Source organism: Anoplopoma fimbria, chromosome 17 (assembly GCF_027596085.1).
Source record: "Anoplopoma fimbria isolate UVic2021 breed Golden Eagle Sablefish chromosome 17, Afim_UVic_2022, whole genome shotgun sequence".
NCBI lineage: Eukaryota > Metazoa > Chordata > Actinopteri > Perciformes > Anoplopomatidae > Anoplopoma > Anoplopoma fimbria.
In genome coordinates this window covers 7,208,573-7,222,667 of record NC_072465.1, presented here as the reverse complement: position 1 = coordinate 7,222,667, position 14,095 = coordinate 7,208,573, and the positions used below count along the sequence as shown (strand labels likewise).

The 14,095-nt window shown below is 41.4% G+C and overlaps 1 protein-coding gene across 1 annotated transcript; it reads left to right on the top strand.

Annotated features, from left to right (window-relative positions):
- Positions 1-8,310: 8,310 nt before the first annotated feature.
- Positions 8,311-11,472, top strand: setmar (SET domain and mariner transposase fusion gene). The gene is made up of 2 exons (XM_054617579.1): positions 8,311-8,504; positions 10,285-11,472. Exons 1-2 carry the CDS (start codon positions 8,406-8,408, stop codon positions 11,086-11,088), a joined length of 903 nt encoding a protein of 300 aa, XP_054473554.1. The 5' UTR covers positions 8,311-8,405; the 3' UTR covers positions 11,089-11,472.
- The last annotated feature ends 2,623 nt before the right edge of the window (positions 11,473-14,095 follow it).

The window sequence follows — 14,095 nt, the reverse complement described above, 5'->3', positions numbered from 1 at the left end:
CTTTTTTTAGCCTTTACTAACACAAAAATACAGTTTGGGTAATAGAAAAGAGGTTACTTTCCCTTGTTGTTGTGTGTCTCTTTTACTCACAGGACTTCATTGTGATAAGATAAATCCTTCTATACTGTTTAAATAGTGGAGGCGCACTGTGGGAAGAATCACAACAGACGTGTGAAAACATAATGCATTCTGGTAATCTCGATCATCTGTTAAGTGTGTGATGAATTGTTGGACGGATTGTTCTGGTGTATTCTCCCAGGGCCCAATTAAAGCGCTTCGCTTTTTGCCTGCAGCATTCTGTAAATGTGAATGTGTGTTCAGTCTCATTGCTGACACATAGGCTTCTCGTTGATTTCCATCTCCTACTGTCACGGCTGTCTTTATTCAAACAGGCATACAGTACACAGTGCTCTGTAGTAATGCAACTCACAATCCATGGGGAAGATATACAGAAGAATATACAAGTGTGCAAAATAAACAAAAGACTATTTCAATAAGAAAACTCATTCTGGTTTCTACGAGTAAACAATTTAAACGGCCGCGTTCCATTTTGTCTGTCATGATAGTTCACACAATAACAGGACAATTCAATCAGAGGTGGCCTCGTTCCATTCCTCTATTTATTTACTTGTCATCAGAACAGTAGGAAATGTTCTCCAATATTTGCTAATGTTTGTGTGTGTGTGTGTGTGTGTGTGTGTGTGTGTGTGTGTGTGTGTGTGTGTGTGTGTGTGTGTGTGTGTGTGTGTGTGTGTGTGTGCTAACAGTAAGTGGCCACTGTGAGTTACTGTTACAACCAAAGAAATATGGCAGATTTCAGCCTTGCATAGCAATATTTTCAACATATTTTGACCTGACCTTATGCTGCCTCTGACTTTTCCTCCTGCACAATGGTGACATTAGAAAGCAGTTCAGAAAAGGTCGACCATCTGTTTACTTAGAAAATCCAAAAGGGTCTTGCCCCTCATTTACATTAAAACATGAGTTTTTACTATTAGGGAGTCAGTGTGCAACTTTTTTGATACAACAAAGTATCTTGGAAGTGTCAAGTTCTGAGACAAAAGACGTTGATTTTACTCATCAGGCATTTCCGAACTTAGAGTTATGGATAGATTGGTCAGGATTGGGGCTTGACATTTTTATGGTTCCATGGTAGCAGCCAGATCCTGCTACCATGGGCAATGTCGATTTCTTAGTTGGTAAGCCCATTACTTTGCTCTGAAGTATCTTAAAAACTAATGAATGGATTTAACTCACATTTGGTACAGATACACATAGTGCACAGGTGATGAATCCACATGACTTTGGTGATCCCATGAGTTTCTATCTAGCGCCACCAGCTGGAAGAAGTTTTAACTTTCCCTGTAAAACGTCACAACATCTTATTGATGGACTAGCACTTGAACAAACCGAGACTCCAGTCAGAATCCTAATGACTTTGTGATCCCCAGATGCCACATCTGATCCTCTGAGCACTATCATCAGGTGAATGTTTAGATTTTTCCAATACATTGGTTATAATAATGCTTACGTTAAGGCATTTTTACGTTTCATACTATATCCCTAACTCTACACAACGCTTATCATAACTTCTGTGGTTTGCAGAAACATTTAATGCTAATATTTTTTCCTTGCATCTGGGCCAAAGCCAACGCTTATGTCTCTTATATTAGCCCTGATTGAGAAATAGGTTGTGGGAGGACTAAGGCATGCTACTGCATTCACTAACCCTGCATCTGATACTGTATTCACTTGCAAATATGGCAGCATTCCCCTCCACATTAGCAAGCTGATGTTAGCATTAAGTTCCCCATAGCTTGGACCCAGCAGACCCTTAGGCTTTTGTCTTGTTTACTTGTAGAGGAACATCAAACCATTCAGTTAAAGTTCAAATATTCAAATATTTTAAAGGTGGATCCAAGATGTATAAAGAACGGTGAAATGTGTCTGTCTTTATTATGACACAGTAACTCCTTTCTGCCTATATGTCCCAGCCAATAGCAAATATTTGCACAAATGATCACATTAACTAGGTTACATTTTATGCGGGGAACAAAAACAAGTTGCCTTCCATTGTTCAAATGCTTTTCCCATTTTCCACGATGATGACACGTCATTAAAAGACGCTCATTGCTGTGGGTTGTAATCATTCCATACTGTTGCAGATTGGCACAAATAGACTTCTTATAGACAGCCCATTTCATGCACGCTGAAGGCAGAACGTGGTGACAGCTCGGAGAAATATGCAGCCAGTTTAGTTGAATGATCGTTAATGATGAGGGGCTGGAAATGAGCAGTGAACAGTGAGTTCACGCACAGTGTTTCCTGTTACCACTGCTGACAGTTACAGAGGATGTGAAACCTGTGCCTTTGTACCTCAGTGATCCAGGGGTATCTTGTGCTTTTCATAACCCATGTTGTCCTGCTGCTAGACCTGAACTGACCAGGGAGATTTTATTGAAAATGATGTTTCACACTGATTTAACGTAGGATCCAGCTGAGTTTGACAAGGCACGGTGAACATGTCTTTTAAACAAAGCTGAATGAAAACAGATTGTCTGAAGGGAGAGACTCTTTTGTCTCTCCACAGCACGACAGAGAATGTGTGATTATTACACCTCATTTGAAACACAGACCCTGACCCGTAGCTGGCTAAGTGGGAACAGACAAATGGTATTGATTGGATCGGGAGAGCAGAACCTCTTGAGAGATTCAACATCTTTACAGAGAACACGCCTGTCTGACTTGATTCATGAAAGCTGTGCATTGATCGCTGGAGATTATGCACTGCCGTTATTCCCTTTTACTCTGTGTTTGTGCACGTTGTACCTATGGGAACAAAAGGAAAATGAAGCATGACACATAAGTATAAAACATGTGAAGACCTAAACTTGACCTTAACATTTGAAATCTTGTTTTGTCATTTAGTGCTTGTCATTTGATTTGATCAAAATTCATCACAACTTTTTTTTTCAAAGCTTATGTCAACCTGAGAAATTACCTGACACGTGGATAAATGATGGGCTGCCACGTTCTAATACAGCTGTCAGTTTAACGTTCCCTGTAGAAATGTTTTCACTGGTATGACTTTATGTCTGCCACATTCTGATAATATTATGAGGACCTTGCCAATTTAACGTTCCTCGTTGGACGTTGCTGCAATGTTACATATTGACGAAGGTATAACCAATTGGACAAATTATGTCAACGTATTGTTAATTTAAAGGTACAGTTCATGGGATTTGGCGCCATCTAGCGCTGTAGTTGCAGACTGCAACAAACTGAATACCCCTCCATTAACTCCTACCTTTCCAAGGCTGGTAACGTGAGCCACTAAATGCAAAACCAGGGTAACTGCAGAGGAACTATGGTGGCCTACAAGTCACATAAAAACATGAAAGACTCTCTCTAGAGCCAGTGTTTGGCCCGTCCGTTGTGGACTACCATAGAAACATGGCGGTGCAACATGGCGGACTCCCTGAAGGGTACCTGTTCCATATGTAGATATGAAGGACTCATTCTAAACCCTAAAAAACTAAACGGTTTCCTTGATAATACACTAAAGAAAACATTTATGAATATTATATTCAATTTCTGCCAATAGATACCCTTAAATAATGCACACTTTCCTTAGGACGTTGTCAATTTAATGTTCCTTATAAAACCTTCCATATGTGTATATGTTTGGGGGTTGAGAGAGTGAAACATTTTTTAACATGAACCAAATCCAGTTAGCTCTGACTAATAATTATGGCGTCATGTTAGGGTCGGCTGTTGCTCAGCAGGAAAAGCAGGTCGTCCACTAATCAGAATATTCCCTGGCTCCTCCAGTACACGTATCAAAGTGTCCTTGGGTATGAAATTCAACCCCAAATTGCTTCCGAAGGCTGTGCCATCGGTGTGTTAGTGTGTGATTATGAGCATTAGATTAGATCCTGTTGAACAGGTGGCACCTCTACCATCAGTGTATAAATGTGTGTGTGAAATGGTGTAAATAGACATGTAGTGTAAAGCACCCTGAGTTTACAGTCCATTTACCATTTACCAACACGATTTTAAGCTTTTGAAATAATATCCACAAATAATCTCAAATGACAGAAAGACAGAATGTCAAATTTCAACAAGAATCTATGTGATCATAACTGTCCTGCTGTTTGTGTCGTAATTCCAGTTTTTCATGGGTATGCCGTGTTTTGTCTTGGTAGAAGAGCAAAAAGTTTCAATAAAGAAATTCAAATCTTGTTTATCTGTGTACAGTCTTTTCTAACAAACTTCATTCATTCTTCAAACTCGGAGTGAAGAGCTAAATATGTAACTTGCCTCAGGAGGCTTGAGTCCTCGCTTAATTGCTTTGCAAGATCTTGTCATGTGAGTGAATCACACTGTCACCGCAGTTGCCTGGCAGCGGAGGAAGGCACCCATAGGAGTCTCATGGGAACACTGCTGCAGGGGGCGCATTGTGTTTTTACTCAAAAGTTTGAACGCAGTGAAATTTTGTTTGTTAGTGTATTTCAATCTTTCTTTCTTGTGTTTTTTCACCTTGATTTCACACCGCGATCCTTGAGTTTTCCATTCCTCTCTGTTTCCCTGTTTGTTTCATCGCTTTTGATGGCCTTTGATGAACCCAGTGGAGTAGACAGAAAAAAAGCTCCTTTGAAACCTCTGGGGTCAACTCATTATAATCATGCCTACTCAGGCTGACAAAGGCAGAGGAGGGAAACCTTTGAAATTTCCTTTGTTCCCCCACTGTCAGACCAGACAAGAGTGCATCCGCTAGGCCGCGGCGCAGCTCTCCTCACAAGCTGTGTGAGGCATCGCAGCCAATTTGAGGCCAAGTCAATCAGCACAGTAGCAGAGGGAGTGCTGGACTGTTGTTGATAATCTCCCCAGAGAACATGCTCTATCATGCCTCTGGTTCATTAACTCCCCAACCAATTGTAGTCCTGCCTCAAAAGTTCAGCTCCTCTCTCTCTCTGTGTGTGTGTGTGTGTGTGTGTGTGTGTGTGTGTGTGTGTGTGTGTGTGTGTGTGTGTGTGTGTGTGTGTGTGTGTGTGTGTGTGTGTGTGTGTGTGTGTGTGTGTTCTCATTAAAGCCAGAGGATCCCTGACAACGGGGTTTATTAAAGAACCCCAACAACCTGGTTCGTTTGGAGCAAGGGAAGCCGTTTCACCCCATTGTCAGACGACACAATGGGATCTACAATGTCAAGTCATATTATATACACCAGGAGAGGCCATTTTAAAGACTAAAGGAAGTGGACATATGTTAGATTATTTAATTAAGGTATTCACCCAAAATGAACCTCAAGTTTTCAAAACATTGTTAAAAATCACATGATCAATGTTTAGATTGAGCAATGGAAAATACAGTGTATTATTACTGCTCTAAAATAGGGGGCACTTGAGCCAGATTATGCAACTCTTTCACCAAATCCTTAATAATGCACTCATCAGAATTAGTATTCAGGCCTTAATTAAGGACCAAAGAAATTAATGAACACAAGAATATCTAGGTGGAATGGTTTCCGCCCCGTGCCCTAATAAAAACAAGTTATTTTAATATAAAAAAAATTCTAGTCAGCTTTCACACATTGTTTTTGTAAATTGTTGCTGGAAGATGTATTTTTCAATATATATCAATTATAAGTGGGTGGATGTATAAACTACAGTCTGATTAGGCAGCAACCTCCCGGTCTGTGAAGTGAAGCCAAGGAGTGTGTTAAACTTGCACTCTTTCTATAACGGTCATCAGGGGGCGACTCCTCTGGATGAAAAAATAAATCTGACTGCATCCAAAATCTATGAGAAAAACGACTGTACTTCTCACTTGATATATTTCCTCAGTAAACATTGTGAACATGAGTTTTGGTCTCAATTGCTAGTTTCCAGTCTTCTTCAATGCAGCATGATGTTCACTTAGTAAATGATGGTCCCATTACAGTAAAATAGACCATAAAGCATTGTATGCTTTAGGGCGTGTGATTGACAGGCTGCTCCCACGCCATTGTCCGGTCTGGGAGTTGTCCGCGTTTTTCTCTTGGAACTTTAACCTTTTGTGTGTGTTGAGTGTTTTAGATCCTGAAAGTTAATTGTAACCTTTTTGGTTGCCTAAAAATGCCTTATTCATCATTCGGTTGTACTTAGCTCCACCCTCTCATGTCAATTCTGGTTGCGAATAAACAAGATGGTGACTACCAAAAACCAAGATGGCAACAGCCAAAATACTGAACACGAGGCTTCAAAACAGTGGTTCACAAACTAATGGGTGTCATCATGGTGACTACGTTCATTTCATACAAAAAGACTATGAGAATGATAACTTTTTATTTCCATCTTGACAGACACCCCACACTTCCCAGAGGTTGAACAGCTTAGGTCATTCCCTGACTATTCCTCTTTTGCAGCAACATGAGATTGATGTTTGTGCGTCTGACTGAACTACCTTGTCAAGTGTTGGAGGGATTGCCATGAAATCTGCTACAGATATGTTTAGTTTTATAACTAGCGCCACCATTAGGTCGAAATTTGAACTTGTGTTAGCACTAGATAGTTAGAATGCTAATACACTAAAGTAAGATGGTTCAAATGTCTGTCATGTACTTTGAAATCTTTTCATCTTGGAAGATCTGATTGTGGGGCACAATTGAGTGATGAATACCACATTCTTTCCAGCACCAACCTCTGTTGTTGTCAAATCGGTCAATCAAGTTTATTGTTAAATACTTGTATCAATTTCTTCTTACGTTTTCAGCTTGCGATTGAGTATGCAAAATGAGAAACCCAGCCGCGGGACAAACAACTGACAGCGCTAATGTTGCCCAAGGACAAAGATGAAGGATGATTCTCAAAGGAAAATCCCTGGTCACTTGTGTGCAGCATGGAAATGCCAGCTGACAATGTGACCTCCCCCACATCTGCCTCGGATAACCACCAGAGAATAAACCACTGCATATGAATTACACAACACCCATAGAAAGGCATGGAAACACACTCAGAACTTTCAGTGTCTCCTTAAAAAGAAAAAAAGGAATGACATTAAAAACAAGATGACTATTCATTCTCCACTCTGGAGACCATTCAATGCACAAATAATTGTATAGCAGTCAGAAATCATTTGACATATACACCACAGTTGAATTATGTAACTGAACTTCAGTGTGCAAAGGCCTTGAGTCATGACTATTCATGTCTTCCTGTGTTTTAGTCTGGTCTTCTATGAAACCAAAGCTTCCCACACTCTCACACGGCCATGCTTCAATTTTTTGCCCATGTGGGGTTGTCGGAAAATCCTCCCTAGCATTTAATGTGCTTTATCTTGAGAAAGGAAGTGTAAAAGTGGGCTTCGTCATTGAAGAAGACTTAGGGGGGTTGTCGAAATCCTCCCTAGCATTTAATGTGCTTTATCTTGAGAAAGGAAGTGTAAAAGTGGGCTTCGTCATTGAAGAAGACTTAGGTATAGCCGTTTAAGAGGATAGCATATTTCATGCACTCTAATTCAATTTCAATTGTTTGGCATTTGTTTCAATTGATTGTGTTGATTGTGTATTGTCCAAACATCTATTTCTCTCTCTTTTCAGTTGTGGCTTCACAAGAGAGGAGCACGAGTGCTTTGCCTAACTAGTCCTGCCATCTGCAGGCCACATGATGTAACTGCAGTTGTCTTAGTACACTTTTGAATGCTATAACAGTGCTTGTGCCTATGAATAAAACAGAATAAAGAGGTCTGGGACTGTGAGGTCGCTCGTATCGTTTCGAATGCTCTCCAGTTTCACACTCACAGTAGTTTAGATGAAACCATTATCTCGTGCTGTGCTGAATGTGTCCTTAATGAGCTGCTGCAGCCCATTTTGTCCTGAGTGAGACCAGATGGTCAAACCATTCATCCATTCATCCATTTTCCGTAACCTGCTTATCCAGTTAAGGGTCGCAGGGGTGCTGGAGCCTATCTCAGCTGTCAATGGGCGAAGGCAGGGTACACCCTGGACAGGTCAACCATTCAGACTCACATCCACACCTACGGGCAATTTAGAGTCTTCAATGCACCTAAGCTGCATGTCTTTGGACTGTGGGAGGAAGCCGGAGAACCCGGAGAGAACCCACGCTGACACAGGGAGAACATGCAAACTCCACACAGAAGGTTGTCCAGCCCGGGAATTGAACCCAGGCCCCTCTTGCTGTGAGGCGACAGTGCTAACCACTACACCACCGTGCAGCATGGTCAAACCACATGGGTCATAATTACAGTGGCGTAATAATACAAACACGCCCATAGAGGGAGCTAGCCCGTCATTAAACCACCGGAAGTTACAGCTTCTGGGTTTGAATTTTGGGTCCTACACATCCCAGCTGACCGGTTGCTGCTTCATTAAAAAAAAAAAAAAAGAAAAAAAGAAGAAAACTTGGGATATGAGTTTTGACAGACGTGTGGATCTGAGCAACGGCCTCGAACACGTCCCCGTTCTAATCGAGCGGAGTTCCACCGTGATGACGTTTCCTGAATTCCAGGTAACGTAACGTAGCACGTCTCTCTCTGGTTGAACCATTTAACCACGGACTGCACCGTAGTATCTATTACGTTCATGGGCGAGAGGAGTGTCGTAGTCTAGTCTGTGTATAACGAATATCTCAATTTGATACATAAGAAGCTTTATGGGTCGGAAGTTACAAATTACAAACAACACACGTTACCGATAACAGTTATTGTCTCCTGAAAAAGACCTTTTTTAACAGCGGACTTTCGAATAAACACAGGTGTTACTAGCATGTCTATTACCATCAAGCTAAAACTGTGGCAAAAGATCATTATTACCGCCTGCGTTTTTCCTACTGCAACATGTCAAAAGACCTATTCTCCGTCACTGGAGCATCTGTGCAGCAGCCTATTGATACGCCAGCTGACAGTGTGACCTCCTCCCATCTGTATCTGTTCTAAACCAGAGGATAAACCTGCATGACAACACAACTGAGTCCACCAATCAGAACGGATCTACAGTGAGAACAGGCGTACCATACAGTAGATGCATCCAAGAGCTGCTTGATGATGATGATGATGATGATGATGCTGTAGGTCACTAGTGTCACTCCTGTTTAAATCACTTTGATCTGACATGATAATAGATCATTATTAGATACTACATCCCAACCATTACCAATAATCAAACAGTATGTTATGTTTAAAGAATTGTGACCATAAGTTGTGACGATATCTTTGTTATTTATCAGACAGCACATACACTGGTACTATTATATCTGCAGTAAAATAGTATCGACTCGTATATCGATCGGGCTCTAATAAATAAGTTGTGAAAAGCAAGAATTGTGGAGATATTGTGATGTGGCTTATATTTATAGTACATGGGGAATTCTATCAATATCAATATTAAGTATGGATTTTCCAAATTCATATGTGATATATTTTATAGCTTTATAATAAATTAATAAATATATTTATATAAAAGCTTTAGGATTGCAAGAAATCGACTGCAAAAAATACATAATTGACATGTGTTTGGAAATATATGAGATCATATAAATAAACACCTTAATGATGTCATAATAATGTACGTGTAATAATGTCTTTTATTTATTGTGACAGCGTTGAAAGAATAATCTCAAAGTCCTGCTTGGGCTTTGTCCCGAAAACCTGCTTGTGGCAAAAACAAACCAAAACCTGCAGGTGATAAAACTCTATCAAATGAAATATACTGTTTTACCAGCAGATGACAGCAAATCATTACAGGCTACAGACACATCCTCTGACTACAATAAAGTCCTAATGCTGTCCTAGTTAACAATCTTCGCTCACCCTGCTCTATAAGACTGTTCTGACTGCTTTATAATGTTGCTTATTTTTTTTCAACGTTTTATGCACATGTTATTCATCTTGACCGCTGATTGTGGTGAAACTGTTGAATGTGGTAATGTGGTTGACTAAGTAAAGAAATAGGTTTCAAGTTTGCAGTCGCAAAGCATTCAGACCGCTGCTCTAAAACTAGTCCTGCAACTAACTTATTATTGTCTTGATTGATATTTCAGTCTTTAACATGACTTTCACATTTTCATAAATCTCAAGTAGGTGTCTTCAAATGTCTTGTTTTGCCTGATCAACATTCCAAAACCCAAAGTTAAGTTTAGTTTATTATAACGTAGGATAAAAACAAACAGCAGAACGTAACAAATGATTGATCGATTATGAAAATAGTTGCAGACTGAATTTTCTGACAGTGTTTTTGTTATTTATAGTTCTAAAGTTAAACTTGAACTGCTCTTTGTTGTCCCTCTTCAGTATTCCCCAGATAACATTCAGGGACCAGGCTGCAGCACTGACCCCAGTGAGGTCACCCTTCCTGGATGCTCCTGCCGGTCCCCCTCCTGCTGCACCGAGGACTGCTCCTGCCTGCAGACACATGGCCGTGGGTACGACATCAATGGCACACTGCTTAACCTCAACCAAACAGACTCTGGTTACTGCTCGCCTGTGTTTGAGTGTAATGCCCTCTGCACCTGCAGCGATGCCTGCTCTAACCGGGTGGTGCAGGTAGGGGTGAGGCTCCGGTTGGAGGTTTGCAGCACAGAGAACAGGGGGTGGGGAGTGCGGACACTAGAGGCAATCCCACATGGGACGTTTGTGTGCGAGTATGCAGGAGAGGTGATCGGTCTCGAGGAGGCCCGTCGCAGACAGCTTTCCCAGAGAGCCGAGGAAAATAACTACATCATTGCCGTGAGGGAGCACGCGGGCACGGGCTCCGTCACCGAGACGTTCGTGGACCCTGCCGCGGTGGGAAACGTAGGCCGTTTCCTCAACCACTCGTGCCAGCCCAACCTGTTCATGCAGCCGGTCCGTGTGCACTCAGTGGTTCCTCGGCTGGCGCTGTTTGCCGGACGGAACATTGATGCGCAAGAGGAGCTGACGTTTGACTACACGGGTGGATACAGTAACCAACTCCCCGTAGAGCTGCTGTCCACACAAAGGGACGCTGACATACAGGCCAGTAGGACACATGGGCTCCAGAGGAAAGAGTGCCACTGTGGTGCAAACAATTGTGCTCAGTTCCTTCCATTAGATTTATCTATTATCAACCGGGAATGATCAAAATTTTTGTTTGATATCATGTGTGTTTTTATGTGAATGTCAAGAGAAAAGATTTTATATTAAAACTATCTCTATTTAGTTATCTCTCTGCCTATTTTCCGCTTCTCCAACATCTTGGTCAATCCAAAAACTAATTAGAAGAAGATAATGCAACTGGTTAATGGCTCCATGAACACAATCAGCTGGATGAGTCATGTCTGAGTCCATCATCGCTTCCTGTGGTCCCGCCAGTATCTTCCGACGCTCCGCTGTCTCCCACTCAATGTAAGATGATGCAATGAAAACCAAAACAAGATTTTATTTTTCCGAGAGAGTAAACTTGTTGATGTTCCTGTCCTGTTCTGGTACAATTCATTTAATCTACCAGGGGATGTTTTTTTCCATTATAAGACGTTTCCCACCAGATTTACAATCTTGCAGCTGTCATCTTGTCCTGGCACATTAAAATCCCATTTCTCACACCACACATTAAATCAGGAAGGAGCAGAAGCATCATTCGCACTGACAGAGATTGAAGGGGTGATGTTCAATAGGTTTCCATTATCAGCCACACTGGCTACAGAATTGATCTTTATACTTTTTCAGATGCTGAAGCTTGTTAGCGATAAGATGTCACCAAAATGCTCAGTTAAAGAAATAACCTGAATATGTTTTGATCAACTTGACATTTCTCTTCTATCTTCATGCAGCCTCTTCTTGTAGATATTCTCAGCTTCTCTCATTGCGCTCAAACCTCAAGAGAGGTGGGACCAATTAAAAAGGGCCAGGGGGTATATTTTAATATAGAACAGACTTTATTCCCCTGACAAAGGAGGGGCGAAGGTGTCCCACTTCATTGTGACCATTCTGAAACCAGGACCCTCTCTGCTCAACCTGCCCTGTTATCTAGTCTAGACCTGCTTTCATCTTATTAATATCCACATCTGGGTTAATGAGGATGGAGACCGTGTTTCATCCAGAAATGGGACCAGTGCTGCAGCCACACTGGGCCTGAGAGAGACCCAATGGTGAGGGGGGGGGGAATGAAAGCCCTCTGCCGATCGGAGACTGATGTCAAGTTGATTTGTTTTTGTGTTTTGACCTATATTCTTTCCTCTGCGAGGGTAACCTGAGATTTTCTTATTTTTATTCAGAAATTGGCTTCTCTTTGCATTGTACATGATCTGATCTACACTCAGAAAACATTTAAAACTCAATTTAAAGGAATAGTTTTGAAAAAACGTTTTATTATCTGTCTTGCCAGGAGTTAAATGATAAGACTGATCCCACTCTCATGTTTGTACAAGCATTAAGTAGATGATACGGCCTTTAATCCGAGAGAAAGAACAGCCAGAGCAGCAGTAGAAAATATATATATTTTTGATAGATGCTGTATATTATCAGATAAAAATGGATGTTAACTGCAACTGTGGCCTTGGGGAAAAACTAGGGCAACACCCAGGCATTTCTCAAACCAAAGTATAGAAATGTATGGAAGGTTCTGGGTCAGGGTTTCTCTCTCCACCTTCAGCTAAATCCTGTGTGCAGTGCTGTGGTATTTTACCTCTGCTACCGATAGATCTGATTTATAATTTGGATACAAGAGGCACCCATGAATCCTTTCAAAGTGTGGCCCAATTTGTTGTGCCTTTGTGATAAATCAGATTCCACTGCCCTACTACGAGTATAAAAAATGCATGGCTAGTGTCATTTTGTGAGTCAGATGTCCCTGGGATCCCTATGGCAACCGGCTATGCGTACAGGAGGTGATTTGGACAGCAGCGGTTGGTTTCGGAGGTGCAACCAAGGCTGTTCTCAAATCCTGACTGTGGAAGAGCTGCGCTGCGAATGAATGGCTCCTTTCCAGGATGGTCACCTAGCAACCACCAGTTATTCACATGAGGTGTACATCCCCACCGAAACCCGCTCCACACCCCCCTCCGTACAAAAACAAACACGTCAATGATGCCTTACAGTGCAGGAGCACTGGTCTCTCGAGAGACAGAACGTGGGTATCCCATCTCCGAAAAAATAATTCTCTGAAGGGAAATAAATGTTTTTAGAAGACTATTGTCTGAATGGTATGTTATTCTGGGTGGCTTAAACTTGCAAAGGCAACAAATGTTTGGAAAATAATAACACCCAGAAATATTGCAACATGGTGTTTAATGCAAAAGTGAGGCAAAAGATCAAATGTAATAATTCTGTCTGTAAAAGGAGCTCATTGAATTTTGCTCTTTTCAATCTTGGCACTCATCGGCTATCATTCCGGCAAAGATTTAACCTCTGTGAGCAACGAGAGGATATTTCCAACAACAAACACAGGCTTGTAGTTTACTGCTTGAGGTCCTATTACACTTGCTCTTGCTAGGTTCTCTAATAATTAGTCATTGAAATACATAGTTTGACATTTTTGGGAACTATGCGTATTGGCTTACTTTTGGAGAGTTAGATGAGAAGATTGATACCGCATTTGTTAAGCTTACCGTAACATATTAAAGATTGGTAAAAGTTAATCAGTGACTGTCCATAGGTGACAGCGTATCGGCACCTTTAAAGCTCACAAAATGACTCCGTATATATCGTTGGTTTAATCCTGCCAAAAAGCAGTGTTGCTGCCGCACTTTAATTTAGGTTAATGAGACTTCTGCCTAAATGTCTTGCCAGGTGAAGCTTGAAAGGACAAAAGATACAAAGATACACTTTGATGAGAAGCCATGCATCACATCGACAAAGGAGCGAGACACTATTTCAGGATGACTGACCAGTGGAGAAATTACAACTGGCAGTCCATTTGTTCAAAAATAGAGCACCTCTCTGATGAGGGAGCAGATGTCCTTGCTTTGAATCCTGCAGCCAAGTCGAGAAAAAAACCCAAGATTGAACAAAAAAACAGCAGCTATCCGCTGGGCCTCAGCTGGCAAGGGCATCTCAAAGTCCAATTTGCTAAAGTCATTTCGTCTCTTACCTTTGTTGGGAACGTATGACATAATTTGTTTCTTTGAACCACATGGTGCTTGTAGTT